This window comes from Pseudophryne corroboree, chromosome 3 (genome assembly GCF_028390025.1).
Source record: "Pseudophryne corroboree isolate aPseCor3 chromosome 3, aPseCor3.hap2, whole genome shotgun sequence".
NCBI lineage: Eukaryota > Metazoa > Chordata > Amphibia > Anura > Myobatrachidae > Pseudophryne > Pseudophryne corroboree.
Window position 1 is genome coordinate 12,947,575 of NC_086446.1, and position 27,545 is coordinate 12,975,119.

Consider the following 27,545-nt stretch of genomic DNA (forward strand, 5'->3'; position numbering starts at 1 on the left):
GGTGGAGTTTCAACTTGGACGTTTTCTTCTTTTCCTGCAAGCAGGTGTGGATATGGGCCTGAGATTGGGCTCTATCAAGGTCCAGATCTCCGCTTTAGCCATTTTTTTCAAGAAACAATTGGCTGTCATCCCTGAGGTTCAGACCTTTTTGAAAGGTGTTCTGCACATCCAGCCTCACTTTGTGGCGCCAACAGTACCCTGGGCTCTTGATGTGGTGTTGCAGTTCCTGCAGTCGTATTGGTTTGATGCTCTACAGGAGGCTGAAATCAAGTTTTTCACGTGGAAGGCGGTCACTTTGTTGGCCTTGGCTTCTGCTCGACGTGTGTCGGAATTGGGCGCTTTGTCCTGTAAAAGTCCCTATCTAGTCTTCCATGAAGGGCGGAACTCAGGACTCGTCAACAGTTCCTTCCTAAGGTTGTGTTCTCTTTTCATATCAACCAACCTATAGTGGTGCCAGTGGCTACTAACTCCTCAACTGCTTCAAAGGCCTTGGCTGGTGTGAAGGCTTTGAAGATTTATGTGAAGAGGACGGCTCGTCACAGAAAGTCTGACTCTCTGTTTGTCCTCTATGATCCAAAGGAAATTGGGTGTCCTGCTTCTAAGCAGTCGATTTCACGCTGGATCAGGTTCACCATCTAGCATGCATATTCTACGGCAGGATTGCCTTGTTCAAAATCTGTTAAGGCCCACTCTACTCGTAAGGTGGGTTCTTCCTGGGCGGCTGCCCGGGGTGTCTCGGCTTTACAGCCTTGCTGAGCAGCTACTTGGTCTGGATCGAACACGTTTGCTAAGTTTTACTAGTTCGATACTTTGGCCTCTGATGACCTCAAGTTTGGTCAAGCAGTCCTACAGGAGCCTGCGCGCTCTCCCTCCAGTTCTGGGAGCTTTGGTACATCCCCATGGTACTAATATGGACCCCAGCATCCTCTAGGACGTAAGTGAAAATAGGATTTTAATTACATACTGGTAAATCCTTTTCTCGTAGTCCGTAGAGGATGCTGGGCGCCCGGCCAGCGCTTCTTTATCCTGCAGTGGTTATTTGGTTCAGTACTGCCTGTTTCCTAGGTAAGTTTTGCTTTCTTTACTGTTTCAGTACTGTTTCAGCTGTTGCTGAGTTTGTCTGGCATGTTGGCTGGATTTGCTTTGATGTGTGAGCTGGTATGAATCTCGCCACTATCTTTGTATTTCCTTCTCTCGAAGTATGTTGTCTCCTCGGGCACAGTTTCTAGACTGAGTCTGGTAGGAGGGGCATAGAGAGAGGAGCCAGCCCACTATCAAACTCTTAAAGTGCCAATGTCTCCTGGTGGACCCGTCTATACCCCATGGTACTAATATGGACCGCAGCATCCTCTATGGCAGGCATTCCCAACCACGGTCCTCAAGGCACACCAACAGTGCAGGTTTTAGTGATATCCAGGCTGCAGCACAGATGGTTAAATTAAAATAACTGCGCTACTAATTAAGTCACCTGTGCTGAAGCCTGGATATCACTAAAACCTGCACTGTTGGTGTGCCTTGAGAACCGTGGTTGGGAATGCCTTCTCTACGGACTACGAAAAAAGGATTTACCGGTAGGTAATTAAAATCCTATTTTTACTCCTACTCTGTTATATCAATATACCTTATATAAGGGTGAGTAACACATGTACAGGCTTACCAGCGTATGAGCACACACATAAAGGAATGCTACCTTACCATGCTTCCAGGAGTAACGTTAGGAGACATTTCTCTGATCCATCAGCTCATATGACTGATGTTATTGTTCATCTAGAATCTCCAATTCATACGATATGTTCCCCATCCATTGTTTTACATTGGTGCTGACATAGGACTTGGCGAGTGACTACATCTCCATTTATACTTCATGGTTAGTTACCAGTACAAGAGAGAGATATATCTAAGTCTTATTATAATAGTACATTTGTTATTGTGAGTGTTCTCAGGAGGGTGGACACAATGATAGCCTGAGTCACAGTATTTTAAAGCCTTCATTAAAAGTTTTGTTTTATTATACACACACATTTACAATTGTGTCCTAGAAAGTCGTCTTCTCCTATTGTTAACAAGATTAATATTGTTACAGAAAATGTCACATTTCCATAATGTGTTTTATTTCCAACAGATGGACACACAAGCAGAAATATCTCAGAAGGACATCTAATGTTATCCCCGGATTGTGAAATAAAAGATAATGACAGCAGTCAGGATTCTCCAGGAGATAACCCCATTACCCCAATTATACATCCAGCTCTATCAGCTGGTCCCTCTGATCCTGGGAAATGTTCTCCTGATCACTCTGATATTGGTGCATCTGTTACAGCTCTGACAGTAGATACAGTGTTTCCCTGTTCTATAGATGCCAAATGTTTTACACAGAACACAAACCTTATTACCCATCAGCCAGCTAAGGCAAATGACAGGCCATTTCCATGTTCTGAGTGTGGGAAATGTTTTCTACAGAAATCACAACTTGTTAAACATCAGAGAATTCACACAGGTGAGAAGCCATTTTCTTGCTGTGAGTGTGGGAAATGGTTTCCATACAAATCAAATCTTGTTAAACATCAGATAAGTCACACAGGTGAGAAGCCATTTCCATGTTCTGAGTGTGGGAAATGTTTTGCATACAAATCAGTTCTTGTTATACATCAGAGAAGTCACACAGGTGAGAATCCATTTCCATGTTCTGAGTGTGGGAAATGTTTTGCATACAAATCAGCTCTTGTTATACATCAGAGAAGTCACACAGGTGAGAAGCCATTTCCATGTTCTGAGTGCGGGAAATGTTTTACATGCAAATCAGATCTTGTTAAACATCAGAGAAGTCACACAGGTGAGAAGCCATTTCCATGTTCTGAGTGCGGGAAATGTTTTACACTGAAATCAAATCTTTTTATACATCAGAGAAGTCACACAGGTGAGAAGCCATTTCCATGTTCTGAGTGTGGGAAATGTTTTGCATACAAATCAGCTCTTGTTATACATCAGAGAAGTCACACAGGTGAGAAGCTATTTCCATGTTCTGAGTGCGGGAAATGTTTTACATGCAAATCAAATCTTTTTATACATCGGAGAAGTCACACAGGTGATAAGCCATTTTCCTGTTCTGAATGTGGGAAATGTTTTATTGATAAATTACATCTTGTTAGACATCAGAGAATTCACACGGGTGAGAAGCCATTTTCTTGCTCTGAGTGTGGGAAATGTTTTTCACAAAAATCACAACTTGTTAAACATCAGAGAAGTCACACAGGTGAGAAGCCATTTCCATGTTCTGAGAAATAAGTTCTTGTTGCACACAATAGACGTCACTCAGGTGAGGAACCATTTTATTCTTCTGGAGTATACTTATCATTGCCATGTAACGTTCTTCAAGGTTCTTATCCTATCTCCCATGCTTTTTGCAATATATATGCTACCACAGGGTGAAACAATCAGACGTCATGTCCTCGTTTACCACTGCTATGCCGATGACCTGTCTTTTTCTCCGTTACTGAGATCCCAATACCAATCCTAAATGTCTAGCTGAGCTCCAGGTGTGGGTGATGCCAGTTGGCTGTGACTCAGTCTTGGTGAAACAGGTCCTTATGATAGAAGCTCACCAACAAAGGGCGGGGCAACAGCTCAACTTTGCCTACCAACCAGACTTACACTTGGGGGTTCAGAGTTACAAAATGCTTATCCAATGTGGAATCTTGGTGTCCTGGATGGTGGAGTGACACTTGGACATCAGGTAACAGCCACAATCAGATCTTCATGTGAGGAACATAGCCAGACTCCTGCACTTGATTCCCTCAGAATATCTACCTACAGTCAAACATGCATTTGTATCATCACACACAGACCACTGTAATATCCTCTATCTGGGTCTCACGGCAAAACAATTGCACCACTTGTAGCTTGTACAGAATGCAGCAGCCAGGATGTTACCTAATCAGCCCGTTCCTGCCACATAACACCCATTCTCTGCTCTCTCCGCCGGCTGCCTGTAAGATGGTGACTCTACTACATAATCTTCTTACGGACTCTCCCAGCCCTACATGACCAGGGTCCATGGTACCAGAAGCAGCTTCTGCCTCCTTACTGCCCTGCTTGCTTTCTTCCATCTGCAGATGAAAGACTGTTACCAGCAGTACCAAGTAACCCCATGCAGTACTGAGATGTCAGGGGGGAGACAGGGTGGGTGGCACTATTGCTGTAGCGGGGGCTGCCGGAGGTGCTGTCTGTGGGTAATATTGTCCCCAAGCAGCACTGAAGTGGCAGAGGGAGGACACGGTGGTGGCAGTAGTGGGGACTCAGGAGGCAGTGTGCGAGCAATATTGTCCTCACACAGCACTAAGGTGTCAGAGGGGGAGACAGGGCAGTGGCAGTAGTGGAGACAGGACTGGTGGCAGTAGTGGGGGGGAGACAGGGTGGGTGGTAGTAGTGGGGGGGGAGACGGTGGGTGGTAGTAGTGGGGGGAGACAGGGTGGGTGGTAGTAGTGGGGGGAGACAGGGTGGGGGGGGAGACGGTGGATGGCAGTAGTGGGGGAGACAGCGCGGTGGCAGTAGTGGGGACAGACAAGGTGGATAGCAGTAGTGGGGGGGAGACAGGGCGGCGTCAGTAGTGGGAGGAGACGGGGAGACAGGACGGGTGGCAGTAGTGGGGGAGACAGGATGGGTGGCAGTAGTAGGGGGAGACAGGGCGGTGGCAGTAGTGGGGGGGAGATGGTGGGTGGCAGTAGTAGGGGGAGACAGGATGGGTAGCAGTAGTGGGAGGAGACAGGATGGGTAGCAGTAGTGAGGGGGACACAGGGCAGGTGGCAGAAGTGGGGAGAGAGGGTGGGTGGCAGTAGTAAGGGGAGACAGGGCGGGTGGCAGTAGTGGGGGGAGACAGGATGGGTAGCAGTAGTGGGGGGGATGGTGGGTGGCAGAAGTGGGGATACAGGGTGGGTGGCAATAGTACAGTAGTGGGGCTGCTGGAGGCAGTGTCTATGTGGGTAATCTTGTCCCCAATCAGCGCTGAGGTGTCAGAGGGGGAGACAGGGCAGTTTTTCACAGTGCAGTACCAGGGGCTGCTGGAGGCAGTAAAGAGGTGTATGGGTCCTGCACAGAACCAGTTGATAATTAGACTTAATGATGATTATGCTTCCTTATTTCTAATTAATCCCTTGTATGTGATAATTTATTGTTATTTGCTGTGTCAGCCTTTATGTGTGTTCTGTGTAATAATCCTGTGGTAGTGGTGCTACTGACCTCATCATTTGTAGTAACTTGGAAAAGATGAGATATGAGGTGCACTCTGGAAGCTTATAGGGGGTTAATCAGAGATGAACGCAGATGAGACATCACACAGCCCCCTGGAAAATGGTCCCAGCCCGCCCGCGTTCACCCCTCAGGGATGCGACCACAATGTGTTTGCATGGCTGCGGCGCATGTGCATTTTGCCACCACCAGCAAACTGCTGCGGGCCGCTATTGCAGCTGGGTCTGAATGACCCCCCTGAGGCTTTTGGCTCTCCTGATATGTATCTGTTTTACTTACCTGCAATACTAAAACATAACCTGAATTGTTTCTGTGCTTTAAAGGATATTTTATCCATGTTGTGCAGAGTAAAGTATTTTTTAAGATTAAACTGTAGATGGACAAAAATATATGTATTAAAGATATGAAATAAAGTCGTTTAAAAACAAAAGATTTCCGCTGAGTCTTTTTATTTGTCTGTATTATCTTATTTCTCTGATGTCCTAGTGGATGCTGGGAACTCCGTAAGGACCATGGGGAATAGCGGGCTCCGAAGGAGACTGGGCACATCTAAGAAAGAATTAGGACTACCTGGTGTGCACTGGCTCCTCCATCTATGCCCCTCCTCCAGACCTCAGTTAGAATTCTGTGCCCGGCCGAGCTGGATGCACACTAGGGGCTCTCCTGAGCTACTAGAAAAGAAAGTATATTTTAGGTTTTTTCTTTTCAGTGAGATCTGCTGGCAACCGACTCACTGCTACGAGGGACTTAGGGGAGAGAAGCGAACCTACCTGCTTGCAGCTAGCTTGTGCTTCTAGGCTACTGGACACCATTAGCTCCAGAGGGATCGAACACAGGCCCAGCCTCGGTCGTCCGGTCCCAGAGCCGCGCCGCCGCCCCCCTTGCAGAGCCAGAAGCAAGAAGAACGTCCAGAAAATCGGCGGCTGAAGACTCAGGTCTTCATTAAGGTAGCGCACAGCACTGCAGCTGTGCGCCATTGCTCCCCATGCACACCACACACTCCGGTCACTGATGGGTGCAGGGCGCTGGGGGGGGGGGGGCGCCCTGGGCTGCAATAAGAATACCTTATATTGGCATAAAACACATAATATAGTCAGTAAGACTGTGTGTAAAATCCCCTGCCAAAAATATCTTTAAAAAAGCGGGAGAAGTCCGCCGAGAAGGGAGTGGGGCTATCTCCCTCAACACACTGGCGCCATTTCCTCACAGCTCCGCTGGAAGGACGCTCCCCAGGCTCTCCCCTGCAGTTTCCAGGCTCAATAGGGTAAAAAAGAGAGGGGGGGAGGCACTAAATTTAGGCGCAATCTGTAAATTTATAGCAGCTATAGGGGAAAAATCATTGTGTGTAGTGTGAATCCCTGCATTATATAGCGCTCTGGTGTGTGCTGGCATACTCTCTGTCTCCCCAAAGGACTTTGTGGGGTCCTGTCCTCAGTCAGAGCATTCCCTGTGTGTGTGCGGTGTGTCGGTACGGCTGTGTCGACATGTTTGATGAGGAGGCTTATGTGGAGGCGGAGCAGGTGCAGATAAATGTGATGTTACCCCCTGCGGGGTCGACACCTGAGTGGATAGCTATGTGGAAGGAATTACGCGACAGTGTCAACTCCTTACATAAAAGGTTTGACGACATAGCAGATGTGGGACAGCCGGCTTCTCAGCCCGTGCCTGCCCAGGCGTCTCAAAAGCCATCAGGGGCTCAAAAATGCCTGCTACCTCAGATGGCAGACAAAGATGTCGACACGGATACTGACTCCAGTGTCGACGACGATGAGACTACTGTCCATTCCAATAGGGCCATCCGTTACATGATTACGGCAATGAAAAATGTGTTGCACATTTCTGACATTAACCCAGGTACCACTAAAAAGGGTATTATGTTTGGGGAGAAAAAGCAACCAGTGGTTTTTCCCCCATCTGATGAGTTGAAAGAAGTGTGTGATGAAGCGTGGGCTTCCCCCGATAAGAAACTGGTGATATTACTAATGGCGTACCCTTTCCCGCCAGAGGACAGGATACGTTGGGAGACATCCCCTAGGGTGGATAAAGCGCTCACACGCTTGTCAAAGAAGGTGGCACTGCCCTCTCCGGATACGGCCGCCCTAAAGGAGCCTGCGGATAGAAAGCAGGAGGCTATACTGAAGTCTGTATATACACACTCCGGTATTATACTGAGACCGGCTATTGCTTCAGCATGGATGTGCAGTGCTGCAGCTGCGTGGTCAAATTCCCTGTCTGAAAATATTGATACCATAGATAGGGACACTATATTGCTAACCATAGAGCATATTAAAGACGCAGTCTTATACATGAGAGATGCACAGAGGGATATTTGCCGGCTGGCATCTAGAATTAATGCAATGTCCATTTCTGCCAGGAGAGTATTGTGGACTCGGCAGTGGACAGGTGATACAGATTCTAAAAGGCACATGGAGGTTTTGCCTTACAAGGGTGAGGAATTGTTTGGGGACGGTCTCTCGGACCTAGTTTCCACAGCAAAAGCTGGGAAGTCGACATTTTTACCCCATGTTCCCTCACAGCCGAAGAAAGCACCGTATTATCAGGTACAGTCCTTTCGACCCCAGAAAGGAAAGCGGGTTAGAGGCGCGTCCTTCCATCCCAGAGGCAGAGATAGAGGAAAAAAGCTGCAACATACAGCCAGTTCCCAGGATCAAAAGTCCTCCCCCGCTTCCTCTAAGTCCACCGCATGACGCTGGGGCTCCACAGGCGGAGCCAGGTGCGGTGGGGGCCCATCTCAGACACTTCAGCGACCAGTGGGCTTGCTCACGGGTGGATCCCTGGATTCTACAAGTGGTATCTCAGGGGTACAAGCTGGAATACGAAACGTCTCCCCCTCGCCGTTTCCTCAAATCTGCCTTGCCAACAACTCCCCCAGACAGGGAGGCAGTGCTGGAGGTGATTCACAAGCTGTATTCTCAGCAGGTGATAATCAAGGTACCCCTCCTTCAACAAGGACGGGGATACTATTCCACAATGTTTGTGGTGCCGAAACCGGACGGTTCGGTGAGACCCATTTTAAATTTTAAATCCTTGAACACTTATATAAGAAGGTTCAAGTTCAAGATGGAATCGCTCAGGGCGGTTATTGCAAGCCTGGACGAAGGCGATTACATGGTATCACTGGACATCAAGGATGCTTACCTGCATGTCCCCATTTACCCTCCTCACTAGGAGTACCTCAGATTTATGGTACAGGACTGTCATTACCAATTCCAAACATTGCCGTTTGGTCTGTCCACGGCACCGAGGGTGTTTACCAAGGTAATGGCCGAAATGATGATACTCCTTCGGAAAAAGAGAGTTTTAATTATCCCGTACTTGGACGATCTCCTTATAAAGGCGAGGTCCAGGGAGCAGTTGTTGGTCGGAGTAGCACTATCTCGGGAAGTGCTACAACAGCACGGCTGGATTCTGAATATTCCAAAGTCGCAGCTGGTTCCTACGACACGTCTACTGTTCCTGGGGATGGTTCTGGACACAGACCAGAAAAAAGTGTTTCTCCCGGAGGAGAAAGCCAAGGAGCTGTCATCTCTAGTCAGAGACCTCCTAAAACCGAAACAGGTGTCGGTGCACACTGCACGCGAGTCCTGGGAAAGATGGTAGCTTCTTACGAAGCAATTCCATTCGGCAGGTTCCATGCAAGGATCTTTCAGTGGGATCTGTTGGACAAGTGGTCCGCATCGCATCTTCAGATGCATCGGCTGATAACCCTGTCTCCAAGGACCAGGGTGTCTCTGCTGTGGTTGCTGCACAGTGCTCATCTTCTAGAGGGCCGCAGATTCGGCATACAGGACTGGGTCCTGGTGACCACGGATGCCAGCCTTCGAGGCTGGGGGGCAGTCACACAGGGAAGAAACTTCCAAGGACTATGGTCAAGCCAGGAAACTTCCCTACACATAAATATTCTGGAACTAAGGGCCATTTACAATGCCCTAAGTTAGGCAAGCCCCCTGCTTCAAAACCAGCCGGTGCTGATCCAGTCAGACAACATCACGGCGGTCGCAGGTTCGGAATTCAGGACTGTGTCCTTGTAAACACAGACGCGAGCCTCCGAGGGTGGGGAGCAGTCACCCAAGGAAGAAGTTTTCAGGGACTGTGGTCAGACCAGGAGTCCTGTCTACACATCAATGTGTTGGAACTCAGAGCCATATACAACGGCCTTCGACAAGCGGAGAGTCTTCTTAGAAACCTACCGGTTCTGATTCAATCAGACAATGTCACAGCAGTGGCTCATGTGAACCGCCAAGGCGGGACAAGAAGCAGAGTCGCGATGGCGGAAGCCACAAGGATTCTTCGCTGGGCGGAAAATCACGTAAGCGCTCTGTCGGCTGTCTTCATTCCGGGAGTGGACCACTGGGAAGCAGACTTCCTCAGCAGACACGATCTCTATCCAGGAGAGTGGGGACTTCATTCACGGTGCTGGGGGAAACAAATGCCTTTTTTTTTTGGGTTAGAAATACCCCTCCCTTTCGAGCACCTGAATGATATCACTAAGCTAATTGAGCATCTACCAATATATATGTTTGTTGTGAGAGGCAGAGAGGTCCCTACATTAGGAGGAGGTGCAGGCCCAGACATGCCACATGGAGCATTATGGGGTTGCTCCAAGTTAGGTAGCTCTTAGCTTAGACATATTGTAGTAAGGAGCCATTATCATGTGGCTCCTTGCTGGTTAATCTTAGACCCAGATTTGGGTAATGGAGGTGTGAGGTGTGGTGCCTCTAGACTGGCTGAGCTGGATGGCCTTAGTGTGGCATACCTTTACATTCTATTAACACTTTTCACTTATTAATTTTCTAACACTATTTCTCTATTTTAATTGCATTTCATTTTTGTATCACTCTCTCTATAGCTTCGGCTTCCTAAATACTAATTTATTAACACTATAGTTTTTTCACTGGTATGCTACGCTGGGCTTTCTGGCTTATGCTGGTGTTTTGGGGTGCCACACCCTGCACCTAGATATAGCGCTAGGGACCCCAAATATACAGAGACGCCTTGATGCGGCTTTGGGGCTTATTCACACATTTGCGCAAATATGTGTAACGAAGATCTCTGAATTCTATTATTATGTGGAATTTATATCTGGTTACGGATATCACTAAGCTAATTGAGCATCTAGCAATATATATGTTTGGAGTGGGGACTTCATCAAGAAGTCTTTGCAGACATAACACGTCTTTGGGGAATCCTCAAATAGACATGATGGCGTCACGCCTCAACAAAAAGCTTCGGAGGTATTGCGCCAGGTCTCGGGACCCTCAGGCAGTAGCAGTAGGCGCCCTGGTAACGCTGTGGGTGTTCCACTCGGTCTACATGTTTCCTCCTCTTCCTCTCATCACAAAAGTGTTGAGGATCATAAGGCGAAGAAGAGTACAGACGATACTCGTTGTTTCAGACTGGCCTCGAAGGGCCTGGTACTCAGATCTTCAAGAGATGCTCACAGGAGATCCCTCGCCTCTCCCTCTGAGGGAGGACCTGTTGCAACAGGGGCCCTGTACAGTCCAAGACTTACTGCGGTTACGTTTGATGGCATGGCGGTTGAACGCCGAATCCTAGTGGAGAAGGGGATTCCGGAGGAGGTCATCCCTACTTTAATAAAGGCTAGGAAGGAGGAGACGGTGAAACATTATCACCGTATCTGGCGAAAGTATGTGTCTTGGAAGAACGCGCCTTCGGAAGATTTTCATCTGGGGCTTTTTCTCCACTTCCTGCAGACAGGAGTGGATATGGGACTGAAATTAGGTTCTGTTAAGGTGCACATTTCGGCCCTTTCAATTTTCTTTCAGAAGGAATTGGCTTCTCTTCCAGAAGACCAGACGTTTGTAAAGGGAGTGCTGCACATCCAGACTCCTTATGTGCCTCCAGTGGCACCGTGGGACCTGAACGTGGTGTTGCAGATCCTAAAATCACACTGGTTTGAGCCACTTAACAAGGTTGAGTTGAAATTTCTTACCTGAAAGGTGATCATGTTGTTGGCCTTGGCATCGGCAAGGCGAGTGTCAGAATTAGCGGCCTTGTCTCACAAGAGCCCCTACTTGATTTTTCATGTGGATAGAGCAGAATTGAGGACACACCCTCAATTTTTGCCTAAGCTGGTTTCTTCATTCCATTTGAACCAACCTATCGTAGTGCCTGTGGCTACGAGTGACTTGGAGGATTCCAGGTCCCTGGACGTAGTCAGGGCTTTGAAAATTTATGTAGCCAGCACGGCTAGACTTAGGATAACAGAAGCACTGTTTGTCCTGTATGCTGCTAATAAGATTGGCGCACCTGCTTCAAAGCAGACTATTGCTCGCTGGATCTGTAATACGATTCAGCAGGCTCATTCTACGGCTGGATTGCCGGTTCCGAGTTCGGTTAAGGCCCATTCCACTAGGAAGGTGGGCTCTTCTTGGGCGGCTGCCCGAGGCGTCTTGGAATTACAGCTTTGCCGAGCGGCTACTTGGTCGGTGTCACCTTTGCTAAATTCTACAAGGTTGATACCCTGGCTGATGAGGACCTAGCTTTTGCTCAGTCGGTGCTGCAGAGTCATTCGCACTCTCCCGCCCGATTGGGAGCTTTGGTATTAACCCCATGTTCCTTACGGAGAGTCCCCAGCATCCTCTAGGACGTAAGAGAAAATAAGATTTTAAACCTACCGGTAAATCTATTTCTTCTAGTCCGTAGAGGATGCTGGGCGCCCGTCCCAGTGCGGAAACTCTGTAAGACTTGTATATAGTTGTTGCTTACATAAGGGTTATGTTATAGTTGGAGTCGGTCTTGGACCGTCACTGTTTGTTGTTCATACGGTTAACTGGTTATGTATGATCCAGGTTCCATGGTATGGTTGGTGCGGGCTGGTATGAATCTTGCCCTTGGATTTTTAAATCCTGCCTTGTATTGTCCATCTCCTCTGGGCACAGTTCTCTAACTGAGGTCTGGAAGAGGGGCATAGAGGGAGGAGCCAGTGCACACCCATAGGAAAAGTTCTTTTTAGGTGCCCATGTCTCCTGCGGAGCCCGTCTATACCCCATGGTCCTTACGGAGTCCCCAGCATCCTCTAAGGACTAGGAGAAATAGATTTACCGGTAGGTTTAAAATCTTTTTTTTTTTTTTACTTGTAGGAGAAATAGTGTTGTTGTAATAAAAATAAAAAAAACTTACCTGACCCTTGCCTGGAGATGTACATGTATGAAGGTATGGGAGATACCTGCTGCAGTCCCTTCTACTTACATTTGGGAGGTACGGTTGTTTTTGGGAAATTAGCAGCAAATATTAGATGATACATTGGCTCCAGAACATCTCGCTGACCCTCTGATTTTTACAAAAGTATGTTAACCAAAATGACATTTGCATTAACACCCATTAATTAAACAAGAAAAACAGCACTTTTTTTTTCCAAAAAACTTTATAGAAAGAAAACAGAGGAAAATCACCAATTCTGGTCTGGACTCATTGACTCTATCAGGAGAACAAGAGCCTTTTTAGCAAGGACTATGCCAACAGTAAGCGGTAGAGGAATCAGGCGTATCCCACAGAATATCAGTGCTGCCACCATACATTGGGGAGAGAAGATAAAGTGCAGATTTCTGAACTGTGGCCCTCATTCCGAGTCGTTCGCTCTGTAAATTTCATCGCATTGCAGTGATTTTCCGCTTAGTGTGCATGCGTAATGTTCGCACTGCGACTGCGCCAAGTAAATTTGCTATGAAGTTAGGATTTTTACTCACGGCTTTTTCTTCGCTCCGGCGATCGTAGTGTGATTGACAGGAAATGGGTGTTACTGGGCGGAAACAGGCCGTTTTAAGGGCGTGTGGGAAAAAACGCTACCGTTTCTGGGGAAAACGCGGGAGTGGCTGGAGAAATGGGGGAGTGTCTGGGCGAACGCTGGGTGTGTTTGTGACGTCAAACCAGGAACGACAAGCACTGAACTGATCGCAGATGCCGAGTAAGTCTGAAGCTACTCTGAAACTGCTAAGAAGTTAGTAATCGCAATATTGCGAATACATCGTTTGCAATTTTAAGAAGCTAAGATTCACTCCCAGTAGGCGGCGGCTTAGCATGTGTAACTCTGCTAAAATCGCCTTGCGACCGATCAACTCGGAATGAGGGCCAGTGCTTTTAGTAGGAACATAAGAAATTCATAGAGCACAATGATCAGAAGTCCGGGACAATGAGGTCAAGAAACCAACACTGTGGTACTAATGACTTCAATACAGGTCACTTGGAGCAAGAGACTAAGGTAAGGGCAACAACAATATTTTAAATAAAAAAAAACGTTTTGACAAAAAACGAATTATAAATTTAAAAAATGAGGATGGTCCAGTACAGAGGACTGTGTACTAAGCATGTCTAAGTACGCACCACTGGAGGACGTGCTGGAATTGGAGGAGGGGGTGGGCTGTATGGGTCCTGGCAGAAAACAGCTCATCTGTTGAGGGTTTCCTGGCACATAATGCATGGGTTGGGGATATGGGTAGGTGGGTGCGGGCACATTTGGGAGACAGCACCAGGCAGGTGGTGGTATCTCACATGCCTCAACTAGAGATTCATCATTTGTGCATGAGGTAGCATCAAGAACCAGACGCTTGTAGATCTTTTCATCCTCCTTCATCAGTTGCATTTCTACCACAATGTAATTGCCAAAAGATTGCTCCAAGTCCGGGGGCCTATTAAGAACCTCCTCGGCGTGAGTAAAAAACTGTTGTGTACAGGGTGGGGCAGAAGTGGGTTTCTGGGTGACCTCCGCTGTTTCGTGGGTTGTGGCTGTGGAACTGGGTCGTCCACTTCAGGTGCCTCACTCACGGAAGGCTCCACTTCCAGCTTCGGTGTAATATCCTGCAATATAAAACAAAAATTAACTCCATGTAAAAATGTGTGGGCACAATACAATACAAATGTGTGTGTACTTACCAGATCCAGACTCTCCGATGCCTCCTCTTCCACAAGAGTGGTACAATACGAAACCAGATTACACCATGACCTTATCCTTGGCTCTTGCTCCAAAGTGAATTTCATGATGTCATAATACCACATTGTTGGCTTGTAAACCTCATCCGTCCCGGCTCCTGAACGTTGCGATTCCATGTACTTCCTGTGCTCCCACAAAAAAATTTTATGGAAATTTGCGATCCTCTTCTTTACCCAATTTAGGTCTGCAGTGCTGTTCCTGGCTCTACTGTATCTGATAATCTGTTCTTATTCCCGATTCCTCTTTCTCCTGTTGGCATAGTATGCACTTGTTACGTGCCACAGGCACTCGTTTTAATGATACAATTCAATGAATCCAGACCAGAATTTGCGATTTGCCTCTGCTGACACATCTGTGGGAAAAACATTGAACACAATTTAACTACAAAATACAAGTGTAATGTACATACCTACGTCATACAACCTGTATAGTATAGCACAAACAGCAACTTGAAGCATGAGTACCCAGCTGAAAATTTAAACCCATTTACAGTGCCGTTACACATTATTACACATCCGTAATGCCCATTACACATTATTGCACATCTGTAATGCCCATTACACATTATTGCACATCCGTAATGCCCATTACACATTTTCTCATACGTCCTAGAGGATGATGGGGACTCCAAAAGGACCATGGGGTATAGACGGATCCGCATGAGCTTGTGCACACTATGAAGACTTACACTGGGTGTGAACTGGCTCCTCCCTCTATGCCCCTCCTCCAGACCTCAGTTAGACTTTGTGCCCAGGAGTGATGGGTCACACACTAGGGGAGCTCTCCTGAGTTTCTCTGAAAGACTTTATGTTAGGATTGTTATTTTCAGGGAGACCTGCTGGCTACAGGCTCCCTGCAGCATGGGCGTGAGGGGAGAGAAGCAGACCTACTTCTGTGAGTTTCAAGGCTCTGCTTCTCGGCTACTGGACACCATTAGCTCCAGAGGGTTCGATCACTTGGTGCGCCTAGCCAGTGCCGTAACTAGACATTTTAGCGCTGTGTGCAAGAAACAGCATCGGCGCCCCCCCCCCCGTACTTAAAACAGGGCCAGTGCGCGGCGCAGGCGCGCACCAAAAATATAGGGGCATGGCTTCATGGGGAAGTGGCGTGGCCACAAAATAATAGTAGTTCATATTACGCTGCACAGGGGTCTCTTATTCAAATTACACCGAACAGTAGTGCCCCTGTCACACATTACATCAGGTCGAGCCACTGTCACGCATTACTCCAGGGTGAGCCCCCTTTTACACATTACGGCAGGTAGAGTCCCCATTTACAAATTATGGCAGGTAGAGTCCCCTTTAATGGGCTCTACACATTTACCGATTACACTGAAAAATATGAACGATAACGTTCATATTTTTCAGTGTGTATGCACCAACGATGAATGATGCCATATAAGCATGCAGGGCTATGGGGCCGGTGATGAGGAGAGTGAAGAAACTTCACTCTCCCCGTCTACCCCTACCCCCCTTCCAACCACCGGGTTGACCGTCGGGCACCTCGGCGGCAAGTGTGTGGTGGCCTTTACACATTACGGCAGGTGGAAGCCCGGTTGACACATTATGGCAGACAGAGTCCCCATTTACACATTACGGCAGGTAGAATCCTCTTTGACACATTACAGCTGTTAGAGCCCCCTTTCACACAGTACGGCAGGCAGAGCTACTTTTTACACACTATGGTGTATATATAACCCACCCTCCCTCCTGAAATATCCTGCGTTTGCCCCTGTGCCTGCCCACCTTCCCCCCTCCCCCATGCTGTGCTGATGTTACGGTTACCTTATGTACTGAAGAGGAGCCGGGGGAGAAGGCGAGTATCAACTTCCACGGGCACTGCAGCACAGATCACATTCTGCACAGTCGCCCGGCGCTGCTGTAAGGTCCTGCGGGTGGGGGGCACAGTTTAACCATGAGGCGGGGTTTCAGCACTGCTGCACTATAAACCAGGGCCGGATTAAGCCTTAGTGGGGCCCAGAGCACTTGAGACAGGGGGCCCTCCCCTCTTGTCAGTACCGGACAACAAGATGGAATAAATTGCTTTTTACTATATGCTACAGAGCAGTGCTTCTGCATTATCCACACCTGACCATATATATATATATATATATACATATATATATATATATATATATATATACTGTATATATAATATCTATCTAACTGTACTATACATAAGCTTTGCCCCATATATATAATATTTATCATCCAGGTGTGGATAATGTAGAGGCAAGGTCACACAGCACTGCTCTGTAGCATGTAGTAAAAAGCTATTTATTCAAGCATGATCTCGATATATATAGAACATGTGGCACGGTACAATATGTACCTCAGACAACACCCCATTTGTCGTCGTTCCCCCCCACGCCCCCCGCAGCACTGGCAATTGTCTGCACTCCTTCCTCCCCACGCCGCCGGGACGTATCAGCGGCCGGCACTCCGGACCCCCACCTGGCAGGTAATCACTCCCCGATCTCGTAGAACACTCACCCACATACAGCAGGGAGAGAGAGGTAGCCGGCAGAGAACCAGGGACAGCGGCGCTTCGGAGAAGCAAAGCTGCTCTCTGGGGACTTCACCGGGACACACCTTTTGCAGAAGGTCTCTCCGGCTTCCAACAGCGGGGGCCATGTCTGTGCAACTCTGTCCCCCTTTAATCCGACTCTGCTACAAGGCAAGCTCCAGCTTGGGAGGGGAAGGGAGGAGGCGGAGACGATTGCGCGGCTCAGTGTGGGGCGGGGAGGCGGGCATTACTCGCAGCTTTCCGTGCTGCTGCAATACACATTATATGCTTCGGGGCTTTGGGGGGAAAAGCGCTGGAGATGATTAGCATTTGGTGTGGGGTGGTGGAGGCGTGTGCAGTGCTCGCGGCTTCCGCATCTGCACTGAAAGCTCTTGCTTGTAGTGGAAGCAGAGCTGACAGTCACTGTCTAATATAAATTTTGGTGGCGGCTGTTTGCCACCCAGCTCATCCTGCGCTGTGTGCAATGCACACAGCGCACATACCTAGTTACGGCTCTGCGCCTAGCTGCTTGTTCCCGGAGCTGCGCCGTCTACCCCCCTCACAGAAGCCTGAAGAAAGAAGCCGGGTGAGTATTGGAAGAAAAGAAGACTTCAGTGACGGCAGAAGACTTCAGTAATGGAGGTAACAGCAGCGGTAGCGCTGCGCTCCATGCTCCCACACACCAACGTCTCTGGCAGGGTGTAGGGCGCTGGGGGGGAGTGCCCTGGGGGCATGTTGCTGAGGGTCTAAAACGCTGGCGGAGGGAGATATTTAGGTGCCCGGGCACCGGGTATGTTCTCCCTGCCAGGGTGCCGTGAAAAGGGAGGGAGCAGCAGAGGTAGCGCTGCGCTCCCTGCTCCCACACGCACACACCATCGGCCTGCAGGGCGCTTGGGGGGGGAGCGACCTGGGCAGTATATATATATATATATATATATATATGTATTATGTAGTTCACTGGCGGGGGGACGTACTTCGGTGCCCGTCACGCCAGTGCGCCGCGAATGGGAGGGGGCAGCAGTGGTAGCGCTGCGCTCCCGCATGCCATCGGCCTGCAGGGCGTTGGGGGGAGCGCCCTGGGCAGCATTTATTGAATGATCCCTGGCGGGGGAACATACCCGGACACCGGGTGTCTTCACCCCGCCAGGGTACCGCAGCATGCGCGCTGCGCTCCATGGCTCCCACACACCAATGGCTTCTGTGGGTGCAGGTCACAGAGGGGGCGCCCTGCGCTGCATTTATACATATAGGTGTATATACAGGGGGTTATTCCCTGTATATTAGTTCCCCCAACTCAATTTAGGTATATATATTTATTTAATTTGAGTGGGCTTTTAGCGCGCCGGGAAGGGGCGGAGCTTAGCCCTCACAGAGGAGTCAGCGCCATTTTCCTCAGATCCCCGCCAGGACTTGCTGGATAGTAAGTTGGAGGGGGGCACAGTGTTTTTAATGCTATATGGGTGTCATATAGCATTAGGTTTGATAATGGACGCATAATCACTTATATTACATAAATTCACTGTTTCCCTGTTTTTACCCACTATTGGTTAGTCGACATATGTCGGCAGGTGTGAGGGCTTTGTCTCAAGCTGCTGTGGGGATACCTGTCGGCTTTGCCGGCGCATGGCCGTACTTGATTCGGAAAATTAAGTATTAGCAAATTGGTGTTTGTGTGCTTAACACAGTGAACACGATAGGGGAGATACAGGTGTTTGTGGACGCCCTGTCGGCATCAACGGTATTTCCTGGGTAAAAAATGTATCAGGCTGTTATTGCCTTGTTGGGAAAAGGAAAAGAGAAAATCGGCTGCGCTTAAGGTGCTTTACAAATGGGTATAAATCATGAAGAGTTGACAATCTTCTATATAAAATTTATTTATTATATAAAATACATCTACAACAAATAAAATTAATCATATAAAATATAAATAACTATACTCAGAAGCACCATAATATGAGCACATAGTATCAATCAGAATTTATGTCTAGTAATCCCCTGATTCATGGTACGGGATTGATACTTATTTAAAGGTTGTAACAATAATGAAACTTAATCGTTACAATTTTACTCTGTACAGTGTAATGTGGCTAAGAATAAATGGAGACAGCAGAACTTTTTCTCCAGTAATTGGAGACAGAAACAGGGCCCAGCAGTCAAATGAGCAATGAACAATATACCGTTTTTACCTCTCCTATGGGCTGGTACTACCGAGCGTCCTCGGTAGAGTCCTGTATAATGCCCACAGTATGATGTTGAGGAAAAAGATTTTGATGAGGGAAATAATTATCCAAGCTTGCTCTTTAATTTGTAGGTCCCAAATGCAGGATAGTCGTTTGTGTAATACCTAGGGCTGGTGGAAATCCTTTTTATGCCCTGAGCGTGGGTATTATCACATCTTCCGAAGTGTCAGTGGAACGCACGCTGTAGCCGCTGATTGCGGTGAAGATTCACAGGTGTGACACCCGCCGAAGCCGCTGTACTGGTCCGTGTGAGACCAAGACACTGTCCCACGGCCGAACAGCAACCTAGACAGCACGGGCCGGTGTTATTTCACAGCCAGGCACTGCCGTGGATCAATGACACGGGCTGTCGCTTTCCCACTGCCGGGAACAGCCGTTAGAGGATATGGGCTGGCGAAGTCCCGCCGCCGACTGCAGCCGTCAGATGGTTTGTGCTGGTGCCGTTCTGAGATTGCAGTGTAGCCACAGTGCAGACTGGAGGACTCTCCGTTGTAGGTGAGGTTCCTTGAGACTGTGGTGCTGGTGAGTCGGAGTAAGAGGGAGGAGCCTAACGCGTTTCGTCACGATTAACGTGACTTTTTCAAAGGTTATTGCCTTGTACCTGTATATACACTGCTCAAACAAATAAAGGGAACACTAAAATAACACATCCTAGATCTGAATGAATGAAATATTCTTATTAAATACTTTGTTCTTTACATAGTTGAATGTGCTGACAACAGAATCACACAAAAATTATCAATGGAAATCAAATTTATTAACCCATGGAGGTCTGGATTTGGAGTCACACTCAAAATTACAGTGGAAAAACACACTACAGGCTGATCCAACTTTGATGTAATGTCCTTAAAACAAGTCAAGGCTCAGTAGTGTGTGTGGCCTCCACGTGCCTGTATGACCTCCCTACAACCCACACAAGTGGCTCAGGTAGTGCAGCTCATCCAGGATGACACATCAATGCGAGCTGTGGCAAGAAGGTTTGCTGTGTCTGTCAGCGTAGTGTCCAGAGCATGGAGGGGCTACCAGGAGACAGGCCAGTATATCAGGAGATGTAGAGGAGGCCGTAGGAGGAACAGGAGGAGCACTGCCAGAGCCCTGCAAAATGACCTCCAGCAAGCCACAAATGTGCACGTGTCTACTCAAATGATCAGAAACAGACTCCATGAGGGTGGTATGAGGGCCCGACGTCCACAGATGGGGGTTGTGCTTACAGCCCAACACCGTGCAGGATGTTTGGAATTTGCCAGAGAGCACCAAGATTGGCAAATTTGCCACTGGCACCCTGTGCTCTTCACAGATGAAAGCAGGTTCTCACTGAGCATGTGACAGAGTCTGGAGATGCCAAGGAGAACGTTCTGCTGCCTGCAACATCCTCCAGCATGACCGGTTTGGCAGTGGGTCAGTAATGGTGTGGTGTGGCATTTCTTTGGGGGGCAGCACAGCCCTCCATGTGCTCGCCAGAGGTAGCCTGACTGCCATTAGGTACCAAGATGAGATCCTCAGACCCCTTGTGAGACCATATGCTGGTGCGGTTGGCCCTGGGGTCCTCCTAATGCAAGACAATGCTAGACCTCATGTGGCTGGAGTGTGTCAGCAGTTCCTGCAAGATGAAGTCAATGATGCTATGGACTGGCCCGCCCATTCCCCAGACCTGAATCCAATTGAGCACATCTGGGACATCATGTCTCGCTCCATCCACCAATGCCACGTTGCACCACAGACTGTCCAGGAGTTGGCAGATGCTTTAGTCAAGGTCTGGGAGGAAATCCCTCAGGAGACCATCCGCCACCTCATCAGGAGCATGCCCAGGCGTTGTAGGGAGGTCATACAGGCACGTGGAGGCCACACACACTACTGAGCCTCATTTTGACTTGTTTTAAGGACATTACATCAAAGTCGGATCAACCTGTAGAGTGTTTTTCCACTTTAATTTTGAGTGTGACTCCAAATCCAGACCTCCATGGGTTAATACATTTGATTTCCATAGATAATTTTTGTGTGATTTTGTTGTCAGCACATTCAACTATGTAAAGAACAAAGTATTTAATAAGAATATTTCATTCATTCAGATCTAGGATGTGTTATTTTAGTGTTCCCTTTATTTTTTGAGCAGTGTATATATATATATATATTTATTGGTATATGTGGGGGGAGTGTTATCAAATTGTATTTGTATGCTTCCCTCAGACCCCTGGGGGTTCCGGGATTATTTTTTGCCCGCTGACTATTCCTTACTGTCGACATTTACTAAGTTTCTGTCGACCATAACGTTCCTGGTAGGTCCACATCCGGGGCATGTCAGTACATGGTCATACACATTCACAACACATTACTGTCACTAGGGACCTGACAGGTCTGGACAATCTACTTGCGAAGAGGTTATATATCTATATATATATATATCTATATATATATATATATATATCTATATATATATATATATGTGTATATATGTAGATATATGTTTATATATGCATGGTTAGGATATGTGTGTTTTATTGTGTATTACATGATGTATATCCATGAATGCTGAAATAATAGTATTCTTATCATGTGCTGGTCGCTCTGTTGATTAAGCTCTAGATTGGCCGTGACGAGTTGGTTTTGATCCTCTCAAGGAGTCCGAATATTATTCTCTTCACAACGCGGAGAGGAAATTATGACAGTCAACTCCTGGTCGACGCAGAGCCCGGTTGCAAAGGATTATACACAGGCAGCTAAGTGAAATTTTATTTCTATACTTTGACCTTATTTGCACTGTATGCACTTGAGGCAGTGTTGTATTCGGGTAAGCATCCGATAGAATTACCCTACCCAGAGTGGGTAGGCTTGCCTATGGTTGTTCTACCTTATAACATTACAGCAGGCTGCCACGTGACAGCAGGAGGTGTGACCGGAGAAATGCGGAGGATGTCTCCGGGAGATGCTGTAGGGAGGTATACTGCGGTTTGGTGTGGCCTCTGTTCAGTCACTCTCGGCGGATTCCACTGCTAAGTCTAACTTTGTGAGTTAGCCTTCTTCACAACGATTGGTGACGCTTTCTTTTGTGGGATGCAGTCGTTTTAACCGGTTCAATACCGTCCTTTTTCCTTTTCTGTGTAGTCAGTGGAAGGTGAAAAGGTAAGAGTTCTGCAGCCTTGTTAGGTTCGCAGTAGTGGATGTCGTTTTCTGTTTCCTCCACATCCACCACTTGTCGCTGAGTCTATCGGGCTGGTCCCCACTCCGGTGGGCACTCGTCTACTATTTTTCAGTTGGTTCAGGAATAGACTAGGACCTGTGGGTTATTTATAGAATCCAAAGGGGAACATTCTGAGTTACGGTTGTTTCCCCTTACTGTTTTTTCTAATAGTTCTTGCCGTTCCACTCTGGAAGGGAAGATAGTATGCAACGCCATACAGAGGTGCGTCATGATCAGGACATTGTCCGGTTGTCCCTGTATAAAGGTGCAAATCGTTATTTCTCTCTGACTGTTCTTCGACACAGGGATTGGCTGTTGTTTCCAATGACACAGATGTCGGAGGTGGGTTTCAGAGTAGATAATGACCGGTTAAAGTTCTGTGTTTTTCCATGTGAAAAGAGGTCTGAAGATCCAGATTTGGATCGGCTTTTCTGTGACACTTCATCAAGGTGTTCCGTTACTTAACCGGTTGGGTGCGGACTGAGAGGCCTTTTTTGGTGAGCGGCTCTAATGCCAGAGTGGTTTTCAAGAGACCAGTTGGAAATGTGGTCCGGGTCTCACCTGCACATGCACCTGAGTATAGTCCTAACGGCCAGGACATCGCTCCTGTGGTGTCTGCTTGGGTCCCTCCTTCTAGAGGGATGAAGGTTCGGGTTCCGGGTGTAGACCCTGGTGTCCGTGCATACAGATCTCCGAGACAGAGGAGCAGTACTTGCAAGGAACGTGTTTACAGGGGATAAGATCGAGTTGGAAAGCTTGTCTGCTATAAACTTTCTTGAATTAAGAGTTAGTTTCGACAAACGTATTCTTCGTGTTCTGCCCGTGTTAGTTCTGCTAGACTTGTCAGCAGTGGCGTAAGTAAACCGCTATGGCGGAACAAGGAGCAAAGCGGCAATGGCAGAAGATGCACAGTTTTGCTGTTGGGTGGAGAGTCTGGTAAATGCTATATTAGCAGTCTTCGTTCCGGAGGTGAACGACGGAGAAATAGATTTTCTCTGCTGCCGCGATCTCCATCCGGGAGAAATTCAGTCATCATCGAGAAGTTTTCACAGATGTGACAAGTCTTTGAGGATTGTCGCAATTGGATATGTTGGCGTCTCGCCTCCATGAGAGGCCTCAGGAAAATTGTTCCAGGTCATGGGACCCTCAAGCTATAGCAGTGGACAACCTTGTGACACCGTGGGTGTTTTTAGTCGGTCTATGTGGCCTCTCCGCTTTCATATATGTGGGATAAACAAAGGTTCAGGCGATCCTCTTGGATCCGGTCTAGCCAAGAAGGGTTTGCTATCCAGTTTTTCATGATTTACTCATAGAAGATTCCTGCCCTCTTCCTCTTTGTGAGGATCTGTTACAACAAGATCAGGGCATGTTTCAAGACTTACCGCGGCTGCGTCTGACGTTGTGGCGGTTGAATGCCATATCCTAAGCCGAAAGGGTGTTCCCTGTGAGGTAATTTCCTTAATTCTTCAGGCTAAGAAAGAAGTAACTGCTAAGCTTTACCACCGTAGTTGGCGTAACTATGTGATTTGGTGTGTATCCAGGGGGGCTCCTATGGAAGACTTTCAGCTAGGTCGTTCTTATCCATACTTTACAAACCGGTGTGGACGCAAGCCTAAAGTTGGGAGTGTGGCCTGATAATTTCTTTACAAAAATTTCTCTCTTGGAAAGTGGTCATGCTCTTGGCTTTGACATCCGCAAGGCGGGTGTCGGAAGTGGTGGTTTTGTCTCACAAGAGCCTTGTTTGATCTTTCATGTGGATAGAGAGGAATTGAGAACTCGGTTAGTAGTTCTGCCAAGAGTGGTTTCTGGGTTTTGCAGAAATTGTCCTAATTTGATGCCGGTGGTTACTTGGGCATTAGCTGATTCAAATTCTCTCGATGTAGCCAGGGATTTGAATATTTAGGTCGCCAATTTGGCTCAGATTGGAGAAACAGGGTCTCTGTTTGTCTGATATGTTCCCAGTATGGTTTGGGTGACTGTGTTCTGCAGTCGGTTACACGCTGGATCTGTGATGCTATTTGGCATGTTCGTTCTACGGCTGGATTGCCATCACTGAAGTCGGTGGAGGCCCATTATACGGGGAAGATGGGCTCTTCTTGGCCGGATAACCGAGGAGTCTCGGCAGTTCAACTTTGCCGAGTGGTTACTTGGTCGGGTTCAAATGCTTTTGCTATGCTCTACAAGTTTGATACCCTGGTTGAGGGGGACCCTTTGTTTGCTCAATCGGTGCTGCAGAGTCGTCCGCACTCTCCCGCCCGTTCTGGAGCTTTGGTATTGACCCCATGGTCCTTTTGGAGTCCCCAGCATCCTCTAGGACGTATGAGAAAATAGGATTTTAGTACCTACTGGTAAATCCTTTTCACTTAGTCCGTAGAGGATGCTGGGCGCCCGTCCCAGTGTGTACTGTGTCTGCAGTTCTTGCTTTTGGTTACACTCTAGTGGTGTTTCTTTTCTGTGAGACTGTTGCTGCCGATGTTCATGCCATGGCATGCGGTGTTTTATTATTGGTTGTGTTGGCACACAGGTTGTGTTACATATTCTCTCAGCATGTGGCTGTGTCTTTTTCATGCCGTAGGCTGGTTTTCTATTGAATGCCACGTTCTGCGGTATGTTCGTGGTGTGAGCTGGTATGACACTCGCCGTGTTTATAAATTCTTTCCTCAAAATGTCCATCTCTCCTGGGCACGGTTTCTGACTGAGGTCTGGAGGAGGGGCATAGAGGGAGGAGCCAGTTCACTTCACACCCAGTTTAAGTCTTTATAGTGTGCCCAAGCTCCTGCGGATCCGTCTATACCCCATGGTCCTTTTGGAGTCCCCAGCATCCTCTACGGACTAAGAGAAAAGGATTTACCGGTAGGTACTAAAATCCTATTATTACACATCCTTATTGCCCATTACACATTAGTACACACATGAATGCCCATTACACATTATTACACATCCGTAATGCCCATTGCACATTATTGCAAATCCGTAATGCCCATTACACATTATTACACATCCGTAATGCCCATTACACATTATTACCGTAATGCCCATTACACATTATTACCGTTATGCCCATTACACATTATTGCACATCTGTAATGCCCATTACACATTATTACACATCCGTAATGCCCATTGCACATTATTACACATCCGTAATGCCCATTACACATTATTACCGTAATGCCCATTACACATTATTACCGTTATGCCCATTACACATTATTGCACATCTGTAATGCCCATTACACATTATTACACATCCGTAATGCCCAATACACATTATTGCACATCCGTAATGCCCATTACACATTATTACACACTGTAATGCCCATTACACATTATTACCGTTATGCCCATTACACATTATTACACATCCGTAATGTCCATTACACATTATTGTAAGGTTATGGGTCTCAGGGTCGTCACCGATTAGGTCGACACCCATTGGTCAACAGTGGATAGGTCAACACTAGAAATAGGTCGACATCAACAAGTTCGAAATGAAAATAGGTTGACATGAGTTTTTTCATGGTTTTTTTTTTTGTATCGTTTTCTCCGTCAAGTGATCGGGAAACCCAATTAGTGCACCACGTCCCCTCGCATGGCTCGCTTCACTCGTCATGCTGCAGGAAAGGTTACCGTTCTTAATCATAGTATCAAAGTCCAAAACAAATGTGAAAAACTCATGTTGACTTTTTTCATTTCGAACGTGTTGATGTCGACCTAATGTCCATGTCAACTTATTTCTAGTGTCAACCCATACACTGTCGACCAATGGGTGTCGACCTATAGTCCAGATACCTTATTACACACCTGTAAGTCCCATTAAACATCATTACACACAGTAATGCCCATTACACATTATTATACATCCGTAATGCCCATTACACATTATTACACACATAATGACCATTACACATTATTACACACCATAATGCCCCTTACACACTTTTACACAACCGTAATGCCCATTACACATTATTACACACATAATGACCATTACACATTATTACACACCATAATGCCCCTTACACACTTTTACACATCCGTAATGCCCATTACACATTATTACACACAGTAATGCCCATTACACATTATTACACATCCGTAATGCCCATTACACATTATTACACACATAATGACCATTACACATTATTACACACATAATGACCATTACACATTATTACACACCATAATGCCCCTTACACACTTTTACACAACCGTAATGCCCATTACACATTATTGCACACATGATGCCCATTACACATTATTACACACCATAATGCCCCTTACACACTTTTACACAACCGTAATGCCCATTACACATTATTACACACTGTAATGCCCATTACACATTATGATGTGCGATGGGCACTTTTCGTGTTTTGGTTCTGGTTCCATGCTCATGTTTTGGATCTGGATTGGTTTTGCCAAAACCACCCTTTCATATTTTGTTTTTGGATCTGGATGATTTTTGAAAAAAACAAAAACAGCTAAAATCACAGAATTTGGGGGTAATTTTGATCCTGTCGTATTATTAACCTCAATAACATTCATTTCCACTCATTTACAGTCATTCTGAACACCTCACAATATTGTTTTTAGGCCAAAAGGTTGCACCGAGGTGGCTGTATGACTAAGCTAAGCGACACAAGGGTGCTGCACAAACACCTGGCCCATCTAGGAGTGTCACTGAAGTCCCACTGCACTAATGGCGGATTCCGGATGCACGTCTATCACCAACATAGCTGTCAAGACCTCAGTTATCCACTTTGCAACAGGATGCCTGCTGTCATATTTCATCTTCCTCGCAAAGGACTGTTGGACAGTGATTTGCTTAGTTGAAGTAGTACAAGTGGTCTTCTGACTTACCCTCTGGGATGACGATCGACTCCCAGCAGCGACAACAGCAGCAGCAGTAGTAGTAGGAGGAAGTGGTTCTCGATCTTTCCCTATGTTAGCCTCCAAATTTTTGTTATTATTTTTCTGGAGTTATATAACAAAATGCAGCAAAGGAGAGTGTACCTCTACACCACACAGGGCAAACCCTGTAAAAATTGTTTGGATTAACTATAAATAACCCTGTTATTTGGAGTAGATAATATACAGCACAGAACAGCACTGCTGAACTTATATGGCAGCACCACTGGATTGGATTTATACGCCAGTATCACTGGATTTATATGGCAGTACCACTGGGCATATACGGCAGTATCACTGAAATTATATGGCAGTACCACTGGACATATACGGCAGTATCACTGGACATATACGGCAGTATCACTGGACATATACGGCAGTATCACTGGACTGGATTTATATGACAGTACCACTGGATTTATACGGCAGTACCACTGGACATATACGAGAGTATCACTGGAATTATATGGCAGTACCACTGGACATATACAGCAGT

General features: G+C 47.0%; 2 protein-coding genes across 3 annotated transcripts in view; one reads left to right on the forward strand and one right to left on the reverse strand.

The window, feature by feature from the left end:
• LOC135056977 (zinc finger protein ZFP2-like) overlaps positions 1-4,379 on the forward strand; it is a 56,820-nt gene extending 52,441 nt beyond the window's left edge. For both annotated transcript variants that reach the window (XM_063962793.1, XM_063962794.1), the window contains exon 7: positions 2,123-4,379. In XM_063962793.1, coding sequence (XP_063818863.1) covers positions 2,123-3,285 — 1,163 coding nt within the window. In that variant the 3' untranslated portion in view covers positions 3,286-4,379. The remainder of the gene's footprint in view (positions 1-2,122) is intronic.
• Positions 1-27,545, reverse strand: part of LOC135056945 (uncharacterized) — a 904,883-nt gene that overhangs the window by 421,804 nt on the left and 455,534 nt on the right. The window lies entirely within an intron of this gene.